Consider the following 22,045-nt stretch of genomic DNA (forward strand, 5'->3'; position numbering starts at 1 on the left):
ATTCATACCATGGTCTCAAGATGTGCGGTAGGAAGCACAAGGGAGGATGTGTGGCAAGATATCATTTTTATTAAGAGATATGGCAATCAAGCACAAGGAGGTCAGTATACAAGTTTTGTGGTTACATTGACGTGATCTGCCCCTTCAATTCCAGCGCATTCCATATGGGAGAGAGGCTAGGGTAAAGGTCCTTGCCATGCCATTCCAAAGGGGATCTTCTTGGCATATGGAGGTATCTCTACCAAATTTGCTAAGATTCGACACCTCCTCCATCCGATGGTCACAACTCAGGTTCTTCAAGCCAAGGTGTTGATTGAGCAGCAGAAGTTGGGCATTGAGGCAACCATCACATCATCCCAATCAGATACTGGGGATGTGGAGGGTTCGGGTATGTCTCACTCACAACACGAGAGAGGCCCATATACATCGACATCACAGGGGCAAGGGAGCATCTCTACTGAGCATCTATATAGCACCACTCCATCGACATCTATGCTAGTTGATCTTTCCACTATGCCATCAACTCCTCCGCGACCTCCTACCAAGAGGACATGTGGTCCAACAGCTATCACTCCAAGAGTTACTCCCATAAAGGCTGCTTCGGCACCACGCCTGAAGCAAGAGGCTGAAATTGCAAAGGAGCAGTTCTTCTTTGCTTGCAATATTCCCTTCAATGGTGCAAGGACTCCTACGTACACGAAGTTTTATCATGCACTTGTAGCTGTTGGTAGAGCAGGAGCATCATCCCTTCCACCTGCTAGTGCTGAGACTCTCAGCACCACACGTTTGAAGAAGCGGGTGGGATTAATTCCGAAAGACATGGAGGGACTCAAGGAAGCCAGGAGTTGGTATGGGTGCACCATACTCTCCGATGGATGGAGTGACACAAAGAGGAGACATGTTTAATATTTTGGTCACTTGTTGTATGGGCAGCATCTTCTTGAGGGTAGTTGATGCTTCACATGCCGGCCTTCACATAACCAAACACTGGATATGGGGTCATATTGAGATAGTGCAAGTCATCACCGACAATGGCTCAAATTGCAAAAGAATGGAAAGTCTCCTTGAGGAGAAGTATCCCAAGATAGTATGGACTCCTTGTGCTTCACAGTCCCTTGACTTGGTGATAGAGGATATTGGAAAGCTGCCTTGGATGTCGGTTGTGGTCAAAAAAGCAATGCAGTTAGTGACTTACATCACTCGTAAGACACATACACAAGCCCTATTTAGAAGGGAGTGCAAGTGGGAGATTTTGAGACTCTCGAAAACAGGCTTTGGCTACATTTTCCTGGTTCTTAGCAGGTATGAAATTCGAATCATGAATCATCATTCAAATTTTAATGTATCAAATTATTGATTGTTTTCTCTCTTGGAAAGTTTTCTTCACCAAGGACTCACAAGGGGGTTTATTTTCATAGGCTGGTTAAGACCAAAGAGAGCCTTCGTCGAATGATGACCAGTTCAAATTGGCTAGACTAGAATGACTCGTGATTCCCTGCTAGACAGAATGTAGAGGCGATTGTCTTCGACAATCAGTTTTGGTAGGAAGCCCTTTGCATTCAGATGTGTATAGAGCCCTTGTACTTTGTTCTTCGACTCTTCGATCACGAGGATTGTACCATGGGCCTGCTATATGAGTTCATGCTGAAGCTTCGAAAAGCCACAAAGGATTTCCCTCTCCTCGAGCAGAGGAGGTAAATACTAGAAATAAAAGTCTCGTAATTTGTCCTTAATACTAACTTCTAAGTCCCGACTCCTCTAATCTCTTAGCTCTAAGTTCTAACTTGATTTCTTTTGGTAAACACTAAATTTTTGGACAAGATGACATATTAGGAATTTGGAGGAAGAGATAGGACCAGTTTCCTCCGCTAAATAGAATGATCATGTGCTTGTGAGCACATGGACCTAGTACTTGGAGAAAGTATGCGAGCCATCAGTCCAAAATAGGTTTGACCCTTGAGATGATTTAAGAATCTAAATTCAAGATTAGCAATTTAGTTGGCCTACAAGTTAGTAAGTTACTGCAACCTGCAATAGTCTTATTGCTTTAAAGTTTATATAATAATTTATCTAATTATTTTTGTATTGCAAATTACACTAGAATTGAAGAGGACATAGTGGAGTTCCTCAATGACATGGGATCATTTCTTCCTTGCAATAGCCAAGGAAAGAGACAACAGGCTATTGGCTCTTGCTTGGTGGGAGAAATTTGTAATTTTGAATCCTTCATTACAGACCCTAGCTATTCGCATCCTAAAAGATTGTACATCAAGTCCAGTTGACAGGATATGGAGTATACGTGCAGACATACACACCAAGAAGAGAAATAAGTTCCTTCTTAATTGCTTAGTCAATAAATATAGATTGTAACTTATATATTGAAAGATATCTCTTGAGTTGTGCAAATTTCAATTGACTTCTCTGTCCTTTATTAATTATGGCAGGTTGAGCGTGGAGCAGCTCAACAAATTGGTGTATGTAAATGCCAACCTACGTCTCCTTACGTCTCAAGTCTGCACATGGTACTTCTAGCCTTGAGTGGAAGCCGAAGCAAGTTAATTCCAACAAGATAAAGCTGAAACCTGTTGATATATTTATCACCCAGCAAAGTTGAGAGAATGACGATGTCCACGACTTCCTCCGACAGGATACAATTCGATTCCGACGTCAGACATACTCAATGGCTTGAGCTTGTGCACCACGAGTACTAGCTGTAGCTACTGCAGAGAATACACAAACACCTGCCAACGCCTGGGAATCATCACAGGCTTCTCCTCGGATTCGTGGTTATCAACGTCGAGCACAAGTCTCATGGGAGGGATCACATGTATTTGTTCATGCACCCTCATCCCGAGGTCGTCGAGGCAGAGATGGATAGAGCAGGAGGCGGCGGCATTGGCAGACACCACAGACTCAAAGGACTCAGATCAGTTGCAAGCCACAAGTTGGTTCAATGGAAATACTACACTTTGTTAATTCTTATCTACATAGATGATATATTATTCTTCACCAAGAATAAGGAGAACTTACAAGCATTTTGAATGCACTGAGAGATTTTTGCAAACACTCGGGGATGCAGGTCAATACAGACAAGACAAAGGTAATGGTCATCACGACATGCAACAAACAAATGGATATCACATTTGGAGGAAAGCCCTTGGAGAAAGTCACCTCATATAAATATTTAGGACTGGATTTTATAAACTACAAATGGAATGCAAGCGTGGACAGAAGGATTCTAGAAGCTCTATGTAACTTCCAAAATAGGAAGACGCATTTGTGAAATTGGGAAATGAGAAAGTTTTTGTACACCATGCTTGTGCAAACAGTCATCCCAAACTGTCTAAGATATACTAGGAAAGGATAGAAACTATACATTTAGGGGTTAAGGCACAGACACCCTACTCCATCATACTAGCTCAAACAGGTATGTTACCTCTATAGGGGAAAGCATTATATCAATTCATGGCTTACCTCAACAAAGTTGAGAAGATGGACGCCAATAGGATACCACACAAGGCGAAGGAAGCTACACGGATCAAGGGCTGGCACAAAGAGGGAAGGGAGTGGATGGAATCATGGGGTATAACAGCAGCTGATATACCAGAAGATGAATGTGAAATAAGGGAGATAGTCACAAAGAAAATGCTACCAAAACTCTGGCGAAACCCGGAAACAAAAATGCAGTTTTATAAACAGGAAATGAACTCAATGGATAGCTATGAATGCAGAAATACCTCGAGGAAGACATGTCAATATTTAAAAGGCCTCTAATCTGCAAAATCAGTACTAGTTCACATGATCTCAAGGTAGAGAGGGATAGATGCGGATCCTCAAAGACGAAAGAATTTGCAAAATCTGCCCCATAGGGGAAGTAGAAGATGAACAACATGTACTTCTGAGATTTAAAGCCTATGCACACATCAGAGAAGCATATGGGGACAGCAGAGATTTAAAAAATCTACTGGAGCAGCCAGCCAAAAAGCTAGGAAGCTACTTTAAATATATTTTTGAACATCACAATAAGGTACTCGGTCTAGCACACAAGCTGGCCCAGCAAGTACTCAAGACATGACAAGTTGTAACATTTTCTCTCACTGGATGTAAGGGATCACTATTAGTTAGTAGTGATCGCCAATCCCATAGATCCTGAAGGGTCTCTGGCTGACTTTAATATAATCATATCATGTCATATCATCTCTCTCTCTCCTCCCATCAGCTGAGGATTGAGGCGGGGAGAGCCGCAGGTATACCCAGAGAGCAACGGGTCTGCATGTTATGCACGTTGGGGGTGGTTGAGACATAGGGGCATTTCCTTTGTGCCTGCCCAGCCTACTATGAGATCTGGGGCCGCTACCACTGTCTCTACCTGGAAGGGAGCGGCCTTTGTGTCAGCCCTTGGTGGCTTGTACGCATATGTGTCACTTTTGATTCTGTACTGTCTCATAGGCCCGCGAGGCCTTTGGAAGGCGTTACTACACCTCTCCCTCTCTCTCTCTGTCTCTGTCTCTCTCTCTCTCTCTCTCACATTTAGAAACTGAAGTTCAGTCGAGGACTAAAAGAGCATCCGTACATCAACACGGTTCACAATTCAGAAGTATCTCCACAATTATGGGCCAAGGCTATGTACTTGCTGCATTTTATTATAGAATTGCTGCAATAGAGATGCTCCCTTGCTCAAACAAAACAAAGACTTAAACGAGGCAATGAATGTGCAGTACTTTCCTGAAGTGCAGAATCCAGATATAGAACAACTAACGCCATAAATGTCATCATCAGTTACACATTGGATTTACTACATATAGCACAACTTACCTGAATGAGTATATCCATTACTGGAATTGCACACATCATCCCCTTTTCGTTTACATTTCCAATGACACTTTCCAAAATTCTTACAACTGAAGCCGAATTTGGCCGCAAAAAATCAGCTCCACCAAGGAGGACATAGCTTTCAATAATCTTCATGGATATCTGTGGGAGAAGAGAGAGAGAGAGAGAGAGAGAGAGTCAGTATTTGAAAAAGCTTGAAGAAGCTTCAGTGTTTCCTTTTCTTGCATGAACATGCATCCAAGCATAGGCAACATGCTCTATGATTGGCATAAGAAAAATATTCAATCCATCCTTGTAGCATACTAAATTTTGTATTTCTGTAGTTCAGTGAGATTGGATTTGCACCCTCTTTGCATCACAATAACTTCACAATGTTACCTGCAGATGATCAGAGTTTCTTTCCATGACAGAGACAAGGTGAGGAAATAAAGCCAGAAGCTGAGGTGCCATTGATGGTGCATGCTTTAACGTTGTTTGCCACAACTGCAAGCAGCAAACTCTAATCAATCCTTCACACAAAATGTTTAAACTGGTCTTATCCAAGGACACTAAATATTATCAAAACCTGTCTTACACAAAAAACAATGAAGAAAGGGAAAGCTTAGATTGATCATGTGATGCATTCGATTTTATCATCCATGAATAATTGAACATGCTCTAAAGCTTCTTTCTATAAAGGGAGAAGCGTGGAGCTTTATTACTATTTTCTTGCGGTTCTTACCTTGGAGCAAACAAATGCTCGATACCCATGGATAGAGGATTCCATCCTCAATAATTTAGAGTTAAGAAACAGGTAATTTTGAATGACCTTAGTAATCACTTGGGAGTGCTCTTTACTTCAAACAGGTGATATGCTTTTAGAGAGGTTCGTGGTAACAAATTTTATGTATGCTGTGAGGGATTTCAACATGCATGTAACGCACATTGGCAGAAGCAATCTTTAACCAAGAATAGTTCACATGGAAGAAGATAGAAGAGACAATGTGGATCCGTATAAACACAGCCCAATACAGCTGAAAATTGACAGGTACAGATTCTGGAAACCACGCTCTCCTCTACTGGATCTCAGTAGCTTTCTGTGCACAACATCCGAGATAGGAAGTGAAGAAACAATGTGCCAACCCCACACTGCCTGAACCCTCTTGATCTCTTCAAGTGCAGAGTTGTTTGTAAGCATGTGATAGAGAGTGGGCACCTGCTGGCAGTACCAAAGTGGCTGTTCTGCAATGTCAGCAGGCCACTGAGCCCACCGCGTCAGCAGCCATACAGTCCAAATGGCCTGTGTGTCATGGCATAACTTCCGACAATGTTGTCACCCCTGTGGACAGCCTGCAGCTGTCCTCAGCATACACCCCTCCCATCATGGTGATGGATGCCTGCTCAATGGTGCACTAGCAAGCCTCTTCCCCTATGTTATCATGCCCTGGTGTCTCTTCATATCGTTGTCTTACAGGTGAGCGACTAAGGTCCGATGAAGGATAACAAAGGTTGGAGCATTGACCTTCACAATATGTTTTTCAGCACAAAACTTAACCATTCCCTAAATAAAAGGAAAGTGAGTGCTGCAGTAAGTTTTGGTTCCCATAGACAACTCATGAGGAGAAGATCAATCAACCCAAACTCTCCTTGTTATGCACTCTATGAGAAACATGATGTTCTCACCTCAATGACTTCTTGATCAGGGATTCTCTACCATCTTTATCACAAATTCTCCAGATGAGTGAGTCTCTAATATAGGCAGGGCTAACCTGCTCCCCCCTGTTTCCAAGACTTTGCCTTGTAACCTGGATGAAAAAGTCATTTGTAATTATTGAAATTTCCCCTATATGTTGGAATTTTTACAAGCACAGAAGGTTCTAGTTTTGATGCGAAGGATGATTGCTAGCTATAGATGCATTTCAGGATTACCAGCACAGGCACTTGATCATTGAACTACTCTTAATTTCTGGTCTTTAACAAGAATAGACAGAGATGGAGACTTCTCAAACAATCACTTCTATCTTTTAAACCACTGTGCTCATACATGAAGGCTGCTGCAATTCACAGACTTACACAAAACTTCTCTATCTCTATGCATACATCTTGAATAACAGTAGATATACACTCTCTCATCCATGATGTGCACATATGTTTGTCGATTACCCGATTCAGATCTTCCAACAAATAACCAATGGCCTTTAGTATCTGGCTTCATCTCATATTAATTCTGCCTCTTTGGATTTGTATGCCAATTGCACGGACTACACCCACCTCAAACCCAGATGGGACATTAACTTCAAGCATTAGCTATATAGTCAACACTTTTCGCACTGAACATCTACCACGCAGACAAAAGGCAAACCCATGCCCCCTTTGTCACATCACCAGAAAAACTCAAGCCCTCCCTATCATCTGAGTAGGTGGAGGATGGAAGTGAGGCAGGATGCTGTTATGTACATTTCTACAAATACTGGAGATAAATGGCTACCTCAATCAGGAACATATGTCGAGGCAAAGGGTCAGGAAGCCCACTGGGTCTTTAGAAGAAATGGCATGTTAAAATTCAATTAAGAGTTTAAAAAATTAAAAGAGCTAATTTAAGTATTATTTTTCAAGAGAGAGGTTTGAAAGATAGAAACTTAAGGCTAGGTACTAGGAATAATACTTAATAAAGGTCGTTTTTTTTATTTTCAATGGTGAGCCCCCTAAAACTTGTTGTTAGATTCAATCTATTAGTAATGTATGTTTCTTTCCTTCATTTAATGCATTTTCTATAGCTTCCATCATTGGGTAGCTTAATCATTCACTTTGGTGCGGGCATAAGTAGTGATCATGCAAATCGGTTCCACCACTGGTTCTTCCACCAGGATAATTAGTTCAAGGTGGAGTCTTTGAAGAAGGGTGCTACTCACACACACAAAATCTCGAAAAGTGGCCTGGAGCATTGACCTTAACAGGATTGTTCACTGCATCTTCTAGAATATCTGGAAGTATCGGAATCCTGGATGCTAGATCGCCTTATCGGGGTGAAAAGCCACCAATTAATCCTGATAATCACAAACTTGGTCCTGAACATGTTCTTGCATTCCAGCAACTTGCCGCGCCACCAGGACCACTTCATTATGATTTTATGTCCCTTATCTTGGTGATAGTAGGCAACAATAGCCTATTGCACAACTTCGCCGGGCTATGCAGAAATTTCCTGAATCCTGCTTAGATTCTGCCACCAAAATTTTGTACTTTTTCTCCCATTGATGCTCTTTGTTCCCATTTTGTAGCTTGTTCATTGGGCAGAGCTTTTGCATCAGGCTATGTGTTCAGAGCTTTACCATATTGATCCCAGGAAGCTAAACATGAATATCAAGGTACGTTTTGCGTTTCTTATGGGGTTGCTTAATGTCGGTATTTCCTTGCCTATGGGTTGGGACAAATTGCCCGGCTGATGTCTTGAGGCTTAGAAGACGGAGTGGATAAAGAGCAATCAAGCGACTCCCCCTTCCTCTACGAGCCGTGATTCTATGGTCAACATGTTTCGTTTTGTGGGTGTTTTGGTGAGTGAGAACATCGATCCGGTTTTTGTTGGTATTGATTCTTCCCGCAAACCATCTTTTGCAAGCCCTCCTTGGCTACAGTGGATTCGGCTTCTCTTCAACAGCCAATCTATGCCTTGATTGCTCAATCGTTTGTGATCCAAGCCCGGTTCATGACACTCAAGATAGAGGCAGAAGACATGTATGCTTATCAGTTTTAGCCCTACCCACCAAGCTTGATGAACTTGAGTTCCTGTGTTCAGGCATTCATGCAATAAGTGGATGAAGCAATTGCTGTGGTGTGCCCTTCTCCTGAGAAACGGTTTCACCCTCAAAGGGACCACTAATGGTGACTGAGATCTGGAAGGTCTCAGTAAGGTAATTCCTGCAATCCAGATATGCCTTCTTTTGTTTGGATCAACAATTCCCACATGAATCTAGAATCCACATCATGTCCATCCCAAGTTCAAGATAGTTAGGTCTTGAAATTAGCTTCAGGTGCAACAATATACCGCATAAAATGATTATATATACCTAGATGAATCCAAGAACATTCGCAAACTCATCCTCTAAAAACACAACATAGTGCAGTTTCAATCTCATGATAGTCACTCACAAGGTTGAAAACCATAAACTCCATCATGCATAGCAGGGACTAGCTACTATGACATCCCCATTGACGTCATCAGTGCCTAACAGTGGGTGTAGACCATAGTATAAAAATATGCTCTCACACATACAAATCCACACACCCACACATACTTGAGCATCTATTTATACAAAGCTTCGTACTGAGTTTCTGTCAGCACTCCGGAGGTGAAGGGCAGACTCAGCCATGACGAAGGCTAGCACTAAAGGAGAAGGCTAATCAAAAGGTAGTCCAGAATCTCTTCATTCAAGCTACAACTGCTTGTGAAGTTTAAACGTTTTCATTAGTCTCTCCTTAACGAGCATCTAAATCTAAATCTAGCTGATAGGGCAACACATCATTTAAGATAGAAAGAATTATCACAATACCAGCCCATAAAATGATTCGCTGCACATGTGGTTGCATGCTTCAAATGCAGCATTTCATTCACAAAGCAAACATGCATGCAATGGTAAGGATTCGCCATTTTGACGAGCTGATTTGGTTGGCCAGAGTGGGCATTGGCAACTAGAACACCATGGCCACACTTAATGTTGCCATGGCAAAGCTTCTATGTCTGCTTATAAGTCTGTAGGAGCTGCAAAATGACTCTTGCGTCGATAGTTGACATCCAGTCACAACCTAGCGACATCCATCAAGCCCACCTGTGTCAGCTATGCAGCTGCATGCATAGCATTAGTTGTGTCAAGCATGATTCCAAAGCTTCAAGATCACGTGTATGGGCCATCCTATCGGAGCTGATAACGTTGAAGCAGAATTGAAACTAGGCACAAGCCAAGGAGACAAAGATAAAGCAAGCCAAAACAAAGAATCAAGCTGATATCATCCCTAATCTTACTGGTGGTCAAAGGGCCTACATGCTCACCGCAAAAACTCTCATGATGCCAACACAGCCTTCTCCGACTCCACTGGAGTAACCAAGAACTCTCTCACCATGCCAACCTGCTACTAAAATCCACTTCTACTCGGTGAAAAGTACACAAGAAGAACGAATTGTAGGCTAGAAGCGAGCCCCAACAGATGACACATCCATAATTTTAATGGAGAATGTACAAAGTGAAGACAACAAAAGGCGATAACAACGATAGAAGCTAAAATCAATCCACATCATTCCGATAGCTCCATGCAAACACATCCTTAAAGGACTACAAAATTTCAATCAAATTTTCCCTAAACTCCGATCGGACTTCACATCAGCGCTCACATGCACCTCCTTATGAAGGCTTCAACTACAGTGTTTCATCCAGCACAATGTTGACAAACAATGTACTGAATACTTATTGCAGGAAGACAACAGTTTCCTGCTTGATTGACCCAGCAAGAGAAGCCATAAGTCAATATTGAGTTGTAATTTTCATCACATCAATTTTGAAATGAAACCTCTGACGGATTTTCCTGCATAATCACATCTTCTTCTTCATCACTAACGATCATTCCTGGTGGACAACAAAAACCCCTTTTTGGCCTGGTTCATCAGCACCACAACCTACTTTGCAGGCTCAATGCAAGCATATTTGGAGATAACTGAAGTTTGGCAAGATAAAATATTAAAACACAATGCCTTAAAGAAAGCATTTCACAATCAAGGCAAGGCAAGCACGGAGACAAATCTGCTCAGATCCCCCTCTCCTAACTAATAAACCTTAGAATGCTCGACGCATTGGTTACTTTAGATTCAGAATTAGTATAGGAGTGTAGGTATGTGTTTAATTATCATGCCAACCTTAGTCATAAGCTACGTGAAAGTCTTAAAAATGAGGTAATTTGCACCAAGGAAGCATCCCCCACTTCACATACCTTTACACCAACCTTAGTCATAAGCTACGTGAAAGTCTTAAAAATGAAGTAATTTGCACCAAGGAAGCATCCCCCACTTCACATACCTTTACACCAATCATACTTCCATCCTTCAAGTAGAAAGCCTTACATAAAGACTGTAACCCTATGCACTCCTACCCAATTGATGTTCATATGTCTGGTCACTTTCCAGCTCCACAAATCTCCCGGAACCTTTGCGTACTTTCAATACACCCAATAAAAGAATATAATGATTTCCCGAGGTCAATACCTGCAGACCATCTTCCAGCATATTCAGCTCATCTGGTTGATTTATATTGGTGCTGTAGTCTAGAATTGGGAAGAGTAGGTCATAGCAGACTGGTGATTGCGGCCCTAAAGCACTGATAAGCCGTTGTAGGGCAACCATAACTTGAATTCGCAAGAGACTCTGACCTGATGATTCTCGCCAAACCTGCATCTCAATCAAGAAACCACACATTTTAACCTTTGATTCAAGCATCCTTTGACCATCTGGAAACTTTTGCAATTCATCAATTGAAAAAGGGCTTGCCTGAGGAAGGAATGAAATCAGACTCTCCGTGCATGGGAGAATCCTCTCTCCAAGACGATCGATAATCAGAGAGACAAGATTGAAAACTTGAAGCTGAAAAACATTAAACAAAGGTACTGTTTATAACAATTAGGTTTCGGTCGCCTAAAAGTTTACTTTTTGGGAACATAAGACTTTTAAAAGGCAGTGCAAAATCAATAATAATCACACATCAAATAAAAATTTGTAACTTGGACAAACCAGATAAAGAACCCGTCAATTTGTCTAAACACCATTATGCAATGCAAAATCATTGTTGACCTACCCAAATATCTAGGATGCATGAGACTTGAGCAAATACTCTCCTCTTGCTTTCAGCCAATAAGCTCATGATACACCTTTGCAACTGGCTCAAGTTCTTCCGTTTGCCAATAAAATAAACCTTTCTTTAGCATGTTGCCTGCTGGACTCTAAGAGACCACCCATATCTGCATCAATGAAGGCTATCAAATAGCTCGCTGACCTCCTAATTTTAATGTCCTTGGCACCCTTCTCTTCAAATGAACTGCCCTCGTGGTCCACACAACCTCCCATTTTTTTACTAATCCTTCCACTTGCCGATGTGCCATCAAAGCCTGTCAGTTTGAAAGGAGAGCATAGTAGTACTCATAGTCATACTTCCAGTTTCCTTCCTCCCCCCTGTTTTGGTGGGTTCCTCACTACCTATGGTAACATTCAAAGAACGTCTTTCTTTTGGTATATTCCTTACCTTTCTTTCTTGGCTTGACTATGGAGGTTCTCTCTGTCAGATGACCTTGGGAGCTACAAGAGAGCCATACGCTAAAGGAGAATGTGAAAATGGAATTCCAACAGGGCTCGCATTCCTTAACCATGGGGAAATGTAAAGAGAGTCACTAATGCCAAGGAACGACATTCTGGACATTCCCGTTGGTCCTCATCCTTGAGTGTATGAAGCTACATGGGTATGGCAGCCTTCAAAACTATGTCGCTACTCTTTCCTCCCCGCACCCCCTCCACTTTCCCCAACAACTCACTTGATGCTGAAATTCATACTTTTTACTCAATCAGGACAAACCTCCAAATGGAGACACAAGAATAAAAAACAAGAATGGGGGATTTACATGACTAGTTCGTGAATTAGAAAAGCTGTGCCAGGTCACCCGACCTCCTTTTAGGCCTCTGTGTTGTAACCGGCCAATAATCCTCGTCTACTTAGTCATAAACCTCATAAATAGCCACAATGCAAGCTTCAGTCACTTCAACCACTTGGGGAGGCTAGAATGCCCCTGCTCACAGAAAATAATACATAGTACACCCACTAGCCCCAAATGCCTTGGCGCCCCTTTCGGTATTTATTTAATGCTTCTGAATGGAAATGCTTTACACCGGGGGTTCACCCCTGTCTACAAATCCTCTAACTATGTTTTGGGCATCCAATCCAAGTTCACCACTAGAATCCAACTAGCAAGGCAATCTTAGGCATCCACTTTTGACCTGACCCAAATGAAAGAACTCTCTTTTTTCATTCAATCCTATAGTGGTATCAGAGCTAGGCTCGACTTGTCTTCCTGCCCCCGGACTCCCTGCTGTACCTATCCGTACTGGGTTCCGTACCTGCGTCGTACAGATCCGTACATGCATCGTACTTGCGCAATACAACTCCCGTATCTACGCCATCGTACGTTGGACTCAGTACACAGTACTTGTTACATACTTGCACCGTACTTGTCCATTCCGTACCAAAGCCATCGCACCTACGCCGCCGTACAGATCAATACCTGCATCGTCGTACTACACGTACATCTTCCGTACCTTTTTTGTACCTGCTCGTGGGAGCCTCCGTACAACTACCATACAACGTACACTGTACTTCTGTATGACCGTAAGCCGTACACCGTACGGTGTACTTGATCCGTACAGTCACTGCACATTGTACTTGAGCTGTCCGTACAACTAGTACTTCTTTCGAGATCTCCGTACATGTTTTGCACGTACAAGGTCATATTCAGGACATTGGTATTTTTTGGGGCTTCCAATTCTTTTCACCTTCTTTGGTTGCAATTTCTTGCAAGAACATTGGGGCTTTGGAGTTTGCTCTGCAATCTCTTGTTTGTTTGCAGTACATTGGATCAGATTGCAGGACATTGAGTCACTTTTGCAAGACATTGAGTCAGATTATCATACATTGGGTCACATTTGCAAAAAATTCAGTAAATTTTGGGGCTTTTCTACATTTGCCCTCTTTTTGGCCTATTTGCCCTCATTAAATTTGGGGCTTTTGCCAAAAATTTGCAGTAAACATTGCCTGCCACAGTCACATTTGGGTCAGATCTGCATTTGCCTTTTCATTTGGGTTGGAAATTTGCACATATTTGCTGTCATTTTTTGGACAGCCAGCTCTTTGCAGTGATAGCCTTGAGGCTTTTGGGTTTTCAGGTCTTTTTCAGGGTATCACATTTGCTATGGCTGGGAACAATCAAGATCTATTTGGCGTTCTTCGTGAAGATGATAAGTTGGATGGCACCAACTATCCGATGTGGTCTTATCTCATGAAACATATTCTTGTTGCAAAGCATCTGTGGAATATTGTTTCTGGGGTTGATCTGCCAATGCTACTGTGGTTGCCTCTACTGCTGGTCGCTCTGCAGGGGGTACTCCTCCTGATGCCTCATCCTCTAGTACTCCTGCTGCTGCTCTTCCAACTCAGGAACAGTCAAGATGGGATGCAAGAGATGCAAATGCACATTCATGTATTGCTTTATCATGCAAGAGAATCATTATTCCACACATCCGATCTTGCAGGACAGCAAAGGATGCTTGGGATAAATTGGCTTCTCTCTATCAGATTCGCAATGAAGCTCGTGTTGCATATTTGAGAAGGCAGTTAAAGGAAGTTAGTATGAATGAAGGTGACTCTATGGACGCATACCTGACAAAGGTCAAGGACCTCATGGAACAACTTGCCAACATTGATGAGGTGGTGCCAAATTCACAGCTTGTCAGTACCACATTGAATGCACTGCCAGATACATATCAAGGGTTTGCTACAACCCTTCAATTAGTGGCCATGGGTAATCCAGACCACTATTCTTTTGATCAGCTAGTTACTTTGCTTTTGCAGGAAGAGCAAAGTCGAGCTAACAGACAAGCCATTATTCATGATCATGCATTTGCTTCACAGCAGACAGGAAGAGGCAAGGCTTCCAAGCATCGGCAAGCCAATCTGCACATAGCAGCTGCAATTCCTCACATGCATCGAAAAATACAGCAGATAAGTCGAAGAAGAAAAGATGCAACTATTGTCGCAAGCCTGGACATGACATTTCAGAATGCAGGAAGTGCATTGCTTCAGAGAAAAAGAAAGCAAGATTGACAGTTAATGCCTCACATTCTATTGAATCCCATGAGCCAGCAGATGCTTCACATGCACATGCTCTCTAGGATGATTGGGCATGGGCTGTCCATTGCTCATTTGACCCCTCCAAAGCTGATGCACTCTTTACTGCTAATGATGCTCAGTCTTGGTATTTTGATAGTGGTGCTTCCAAGCACGTCACATCTTGCAGACAGTTGTTTCATTCTTTAGCTGATGCACCTCGAGGGGGGACTGTCACATGTGCTAATAATGCTTCATATGCTGTAAAAGGAATTGGAGATGTGCAGCTCACATCTATTTCAAGTCATCTTGTTACTTTGACAAATGTTCTCTTTGTGCCTGGAATTGAAGTCAACTTGATCTCAATTTCAGCAATTGCTACTTCAGGTTTCAGAGTGATTTTTGATGGCTACAGATGCCTAGTTTATAATCTTCGTGATGACAATGCCATAGTTCTCACTGGCACCTTGCAAAAGGGGCTTTATCACCTTGATCATCACTCAGCTGCACTTTCTACTAAAGCATTTGCTCTTTCAGATTCACAGCTTGCTGAAAATCATCTTTGGCATGAGAGAATGGGTCATCTCAATTATAGAGCTCTTGCAAAGCTACATTCACAGCAGATGGCAAATGATGTACCTCAAACTCACACAGTTTCAAAACATGGGTGTAAGGGTTGTCTTTTGGGTAAGATACATCGGTTTCCTTTTCAAAAGAATTATCCAAAACTTTCACAAAGGAAATTGCAGCTAGTGCACAGTGATGTCTGTGGCCCAATGAGGACAAATGCCATTGGGGGGTACAAATATTTCATGACTCTCATTGATGATTTCACAAGATATTGCTGGATATATCCTTTAAAAGCCAAATCTGAAGTTTTCTTATGCTTTCAGAGGTGGCTGAATATGGTTGAGAATGAATCAGGATGCAAGCTTGTCACCCTCAACACAGATAGGGGGGGAGAGCATATGTCTAAGGAGTTTAATGCATTTCTGTCTTCATGGGGCATTATTTCATGCACCACTCCTTACACTCCTCAGCAGAATCCTGTTTCTGAAAGGAAAAACAGGTCCACAATGGAGATGGCCAGGTGCATGCTTAAGGCCAAGTCTTTGCCCAATAAATTTTGGCTTGATGCAGTGATGTGTGCGAACTATGTGCTGAATAGATCACCTACACAGGCATTGAAAACTGTTACACCTTATGAAGCATGGAAAGGCAGGAAGCCTTCACTTTCACACATGAGAGTTTTTGGGTCTCTTGCATATGTTCATGTACCATCTCAGCTGAGACATAAGCTTGATGACAAGGCAATCAAATGCATATTTATTGGTTACAGCCAGGAGAGCAGAGGGTATCAATTATATCAACCAAATACTGGGAAGATTATTGTCAGTAGAGATGTAATCTTTGCTGAACATTCAGCTTCCCCTCTTGTGGACTGCAAAGCTAAGCCAGATGTTGACATGTTTGATGCCTTTGAATCTTGGTTACCTCTACCATCATTAGAAGAGGACTTTGACCAGCAACATGAGCCTCCTGCAGGCCCTCCAACCAGCAATGATCAGCCAATACCCCATGCTGATTTGCAGGTTTCTCTTCCAGCACAAAATGATCCCAGTATTCATGATGCAGTCATTGAAGAAAGAGCTGTCAATAGACAGCAAAGGCAAGTTCCCAGATGGCTTCTTGATACATTGAGGGACAGCAAACAAGATCAGCCTTTTGCTGCCCGGACAAGATCAGGGAATAGACAGATGCATGGTCACTTTCTTGAGTTTGCACTCCTTGCTACAGCTTGCAATGAAGAGCCTTTGTGCCATAAAGATGCTTTTGACAACAAAGAGTGGATGGATGCAATGAAGCTGAGTTACTATCCATTGCTAAAAATGACACATGGGAATCAGTAGATCTCCCTCCTGGCAAGCATGCCATTGGTACCCGGTGGGTCTACAAATTAAAAAGGAAATCTGATGGCAGCATAGATCGATATAAAGCCCGTCTTGTTGCCCAAGGGTATGCCCAACAACAAGGCATTGACTTTGAGGAGACATTTGCTCCCACATCCAAGATTACTACCATTAGATGTGTCATTGCCATTGCAGCCCATCATCATTGGCAAGTGCACAAACTTGACATCAAGACTGCTTTTCTTCATGGGGATCTGCAGGAAGAAGTCTATGTCACACAACCTCCTGGCTTTGAGGTTGTTAATTCTGCAAATAAGGTATGCCAGCTTAGAAAAGCCCTTTATGGTTTGAAGCATGCACCCAGGGCATGGTATGCCAAAATTCATGCACACTTACTATCTCTTGGTTTTCAGAATAGCCCCACAGAACCCACTCTTTATGTCCGTGGGAGTATATCTGAATTTTTAGTGCTGATTTTATATGTGGATGATATGCTCATCACGGGCTCAGATACTCAGCATATTGCAGCTTTCAAGGCTGATTTGCAGCAGGTTTTTGAAATGTCAGACATGGGACAGCTCCACTATTATTTGGGCATTCAGTTTGCTCATGTTGAGGGGGGTATCATGATGTCACAATCCAAGTATATTGGACAGCTCCTTGATCGTTTTCAGTTCGATGATTGCAAGCCAATCTCTACTCCAGTGGACCCTGGCTTCAAATTCTCAGCTCATGATGGGAGCCCACCATGTGATATCACTCTTTATCAGCAGGCTGTTGGATGCCTTATTTACTTATGTCACACCAAACCTGACTTACAGTATGCAATATCTCAGCTCAGGAGATTCATGCACATGCCCAGTTCGCAGCATTGGCAGGCAGTAAAGAGAGTCTTCAGATATCTCAGAGGCACTCAGGATTTAGCCCTTTTCTATGGTGATCAGGGTTCACTTACCATGCATGCTTACACGGATAGTTACTGGGCAGGATGTTCTAAAGCTGATTCAGGCCAGCCCTCTCATAAGGCTAAAGGTGATACAGAGAAGCCTAAGAGAAGGGCATTTGTCACTACCGTAAGAACCCAGGTCATTACATTGGTGAATGCAAGAAGCTAATAGCTAAGGAGAAGAAAAGGGAATCGAGTATGGCTATCTCAGATGCATCAGCTCCTATCGCACATGATGGACGAGATGTTACAACCAACTTTTTGTGGAAGAGCATTATGCCTTTTTGTCTTGTATTTCAGATTTTCCAGTGGCTAGTCCAAATACTATAGCCACTCTTCAGAATGACCCGTATGCTTTCTTGACTTGCAACTATGACCCTTCAAAAGATGCATGCTCTTTCAGTATCAATGAAACACTGAACACTTAGTATTTTGATAGTGGTCTTCCAAGCACATCACTTCAAGGAAGAGTCTTTGCATCTCTGCATGCACCACCCGCTAAAAAGAAGGTGACATGAGGAAACAATTCTTCTTTTTCAGTGTGTGGAGTGGGTGACATCATACTCACCTCCACGGATGGCACAAATTTCAGAATAATTGATGTTCTTTATGTGCCGGGCATAAAGAAGAATTTACTTTCAGTATCCTCTCTCAATCGAGGAGGATTTCAGGTCATATGTGATGATGCTAAGTGTGCAGACTGAGACAAACAGAATGACTATGCTTTGCTGTTGTCAAGCACTTTGTATCGGGGTCTATTTCAGCTTAACATTTATCAAAAAAGGTCCAATCTTGCACTTTCAATGAGCACTCCCACTGCTACAATGCAGAATGCGGAGTTATGGCATGCCAGATATGGGCACATGAGCTATGGCAGCTTGATGACACTTCAAAAGCATGCTATGGTTGATCCATTGCCTCCTTTGGAGTCACCTCCTCCTCATGCATGTGAGGGATGCATCCTTGGCAAGATGCATAGATTTCCTTTTAAAAAGGATGGTGCAGTAAGAGCTACTCGCAAATCGCAGCTCATACATAGTGATGTCTGTGGTCCCATGAGAACACCTACTTTCAATTGTTATCTCTATTATATTACATTCATAGATGACTACACCAATTATACTTGGGTCTATGGTCTAAAGAAAAAAACAGATGTGTTTATGCATTTCAAACACTTTGTGGCCATGGTTGAAAATGAGACAGGACTCAAGGTGCAGACACTTCGCACTAACAGAGAGGGGGGAGTATATGTCTCATGAATTTGAGGCATTTTTGAAGGAGAAAAGCATCACACATCAGCTTACAGTGAGGCTTACACCTCAGCAAAATTACAAAGCTGAGCAAAAGAATCGCACTCTCATGGAGATGGATAGATGCATGCTTACTAGTAAGAAGTTGCCTCGCAGATTTTGGATCGAAGGCCTCGTGTGTCAATTATGTTTTGAATCGGGCTCCCACAAAGGCTTTGAAGACAATCACTCCCTATGAGGCTTGGTATGGGAGAAAGCCTTCAGTGGATCACTTCAGAGTCTTTGGTTGTGTTGAATATGCCCACGTGCCTGTGGAGTTTCGACATAAGTGGTCAGATAAGGCACTTAGGTATATTTTTGTTAAGTATAGTGCACAAAGCAAAGGCTATCGTCCCTACAATCCTGCCTCTCGCAAGATTTTTGTGAGTAGAGATGTTATCTTTTCAGAAAATTCAGCACATACACATGCTGAATTTACTATTCCAGCTTCTTCAGATGATGTTTTTAAGGGAATGCTTGTCCATTGAGAAAAATCAGACTTGGGATGTTATGGATTTGCCACCAGGGAAACATGCCATTGGTACCAAATCGGTTTTCAAAGTGAAAAGGAAGCCAATCGGTCCATTGAAAGGTACAAGGTACGGCTGGTTGCCAAAGTCTATGCTCGAAAAAAGGGCATAGATTATGAGGAGACCTTTCCTCCTACATCCTGGATGACCACCATACGGTCAGTTATTGCCATGGCTGCAAATTTTGATTGGAATGTCCATCAGTTTGACATAAAAACAGCTTTCCTTAATGGGGACTTGCAGGAAGAGGTTTATGTCAAACAACCTCCTGGATTTGAAATTTCGGGCAATGCACTTCAAGTTTGCAAGCTGAATAAAGCTTTATATGGGCTGAAACAAGTCCCACGTGCATGGTATGCCAAGATTGATGCCTTCCTAGCAAGTAAGGGGTTACACAATAGCCCCACGGAAAGCACCCTCTACATCAAGAAGGATGGGGGGGATATTTTGGTCATCATTCTTTATGTAGATGACATGCTGCTCACAGGGTCAAATGAGGAAATAATTGCAGATTTCAAGGCTGAATTGAAAGCTGAATTTGACATGATAGATTTGGGCATGTTAAATTTCGATTTGGGGATCCAGTTCATATAAAACAAGCGTGGCAAGAAATTTGGGGATCCAGTTCATATAAAACAAGCGTGGCATTGTTATGTCTCAATCCAAGTATGTGCAAAAGCTCTTGGATAGGTTCAGCATGCAAGATTGTAAGCCTATAGCCACTCCCACGGAGCCGGGGCTGAAGCTTACTATGTATGCTGCAGGTGAATCAATGGATGTCACACTTTATAGCCAGGCTGTTGAATGCCTCATTTATTTGTGCAATACACGGCCCAATATTCAATATGCAGTATCTCAGGTAAGCAGGCATATGCACAGCCCAAAGACAACACATTGGCAGGCTGTAAAACGCATCTTCCATTATTTGCAAGGCACAAAGTCTTATGGCTTGATATTTACCAGGGGGGGTGACTTGCAGATGCACGCTTACTGTGACTCAGATTGGGATGGAGACTATGACACCAGGCAGTCCACTAGTGGTAATTGTTTCTTTTTGGGCAAAGCTTGCATTTCTTGGCTGAGCAAGAAACAATCTACAGTGGCTACTTCCTCATGTGAAGCTGAGTACAGAGCAGCTTTCACAGCGACAATTGAATGTGTTTGGCTGCGTCGTTTGTTTGTTGATCTTCATCTCTTATTGGAGGGTCCTTCTTCATTTCTCACTCATAGTCAGAGTGCTAGTGGCAAAGAATCGTGTGTTTCATGCTCGCACGAAGACAACTCAGGTTCATTATCATTATGTCAGAGAAAGAAAGAAAGAAAGTTTATTAAAGTCTTCGGGAGACCGTGAAGGTCTATGAGACTAAAGATAACTGATACAATGACCATAACGGTGGCGGTCTCAAAACGGGCCAGCCAACCGTTTCTACAAAAAAGAGGTTATGAAGGACGGTGTGTCTAGTCATGATACAAAAAATATGTGTCTACCTCCAGATGATACAAAAAATAAGGGGGGGGGCACCAAAAATGAGGCAGAGGGGGGAGATACAATATATATGTGCAGGTGGTGATCGTCAGAGACCAATCATAGAGGGGCCATCAAATGGGAGGCCAAAAAAAACCCTGCGATAGATGATTGGCCTCTGACGTCACGCGACCTAGTCGAGCTCGGTCGTCGGGGGCGGCGGGTGGCCCTGTGGATGAGGGCAACGGTAACCCCGATGGGGCGGGCAGAGAGCAAAGACGAGATGTCATGGACCCGGATGTGTGAGTCTGTCCGCTGGCGCAGTTGTCGTGGCTCTGGCTCTCGCTCACGTCCGCGTCGTCGGCTAGACTGAGGAGAGGTATCCTGTGACTGGAAGAAATCAGTGATGGGCCGTTGGGTGTCCTCACGCTGTGTGTGCTGCGCGTGTCGCCGTGCTCGGAGAGAGGTATCTCGGTGGCGAGTCATCTCATGTAAGAAAGTGGCTAGGCATCGCTGATCCAAGAACTGCAGCATGTGTGGGAGGGGGCCGAATCCGTCGCGGAAGAGGCAATGGTACCAGCCTCGAATGGCATAATAGATAGGACATCTGAAAGCAAAGTGCTCCTCCGACTCGATCTCCTGCAAGTCGCAAAGTGGGCAAAGGCAACCCTCTCGTGGGATACCCTCTGCGCGTCCGCTCTCAATCCGTAATCGGTGTGACGAAACCCTAAACTGACCGAGGGAGATCCGGAGCGCATGTGGTAGATGAAGCTGTGTGTAACCCGGAGGTGTGATGAAGAACTCCTGTGAGATCTGGAGACAGTGTCGACGGTAGAAGTCGAGCTTCACAGGAAGCTCGGGATGAAGAAACCATGTCCGCCAGGTATGGAGCTGGAGCAGATCCGCTCGAATGAGCCGGTTGACCTCCTGGTCAGTGGGGGAGAGGGGAGATGGTGGAGCGTCGAGGTTGTACTGAAAAGGAGGCAACCGGTCTAAGTCGAGGCCTAGTCGGGTGAACCAACTAGAAAGACGACTATACCAGCATCGCTGGTCCCCATCAACGGATAAGGCCATAGAGGAGGATAGGGCTAGCCAAGGTAGGCGGAGGCGACCATCGGAGGAGGAGCTGAAATCCCTAACTCTGTGTCGATACGTGGTAGCCTGGAAAGCCGCATCGAGCTGTAGGGG

General features: G+C 43.2%; 1 protein-coding gene across 2 annotated transcripts in view; it reads right to left on the reverse strand.

The window, feature by feature from the left end:
• Positions 1-22,045, reverse strand: part of LOC147894125 (ARM repeat superfamily protein) — a 136,046-nt gene that overhangs the window by 13,167 nt on the left and 100,834 nt on the right. For both annotated transcript variants that reach the window (XM_087384634.1, XM_087384633.1), the window contains exons 15-18: positions 11,342-11,434; positions 11,060-11,242; positions 5,212-5,316; positions 4,816-4,974 (exon numbers count right to left, since the gene is read on the reverse strand). In XM_087384634.1, the coding sequence (XP_087240760.1) occupies positions 4,816-4,974; positions 5,212-5,316; positions 11,060-11,242; positions 11,342-11,434 (540 nt within the window). The remainder of the gene's footprint in view (positions 1-4,815; positions 4,975-5,211; positions 5,317-11,059; positions 11,243-11,341; positions 11,435-22,045) is intronic.

Source organism: Dipteris shenzhenensis, chromosome 14 (genome assembly GCF_047967505.1).
Source record: "Dipteris shenzhenensis isolate YYH24624 ecotype China chromosome 14, Dip_SZ_1.0, whole genome shotgun sequence".
Classification (NCBI taxonomy): domain Eukaryota; kingdom Viridiplantae; phylum Streptophyta; class Polypodiopsida; order Gleicheniales; family Dipteridaceae; genus Dipteris; species Dipteris shenzhenensis.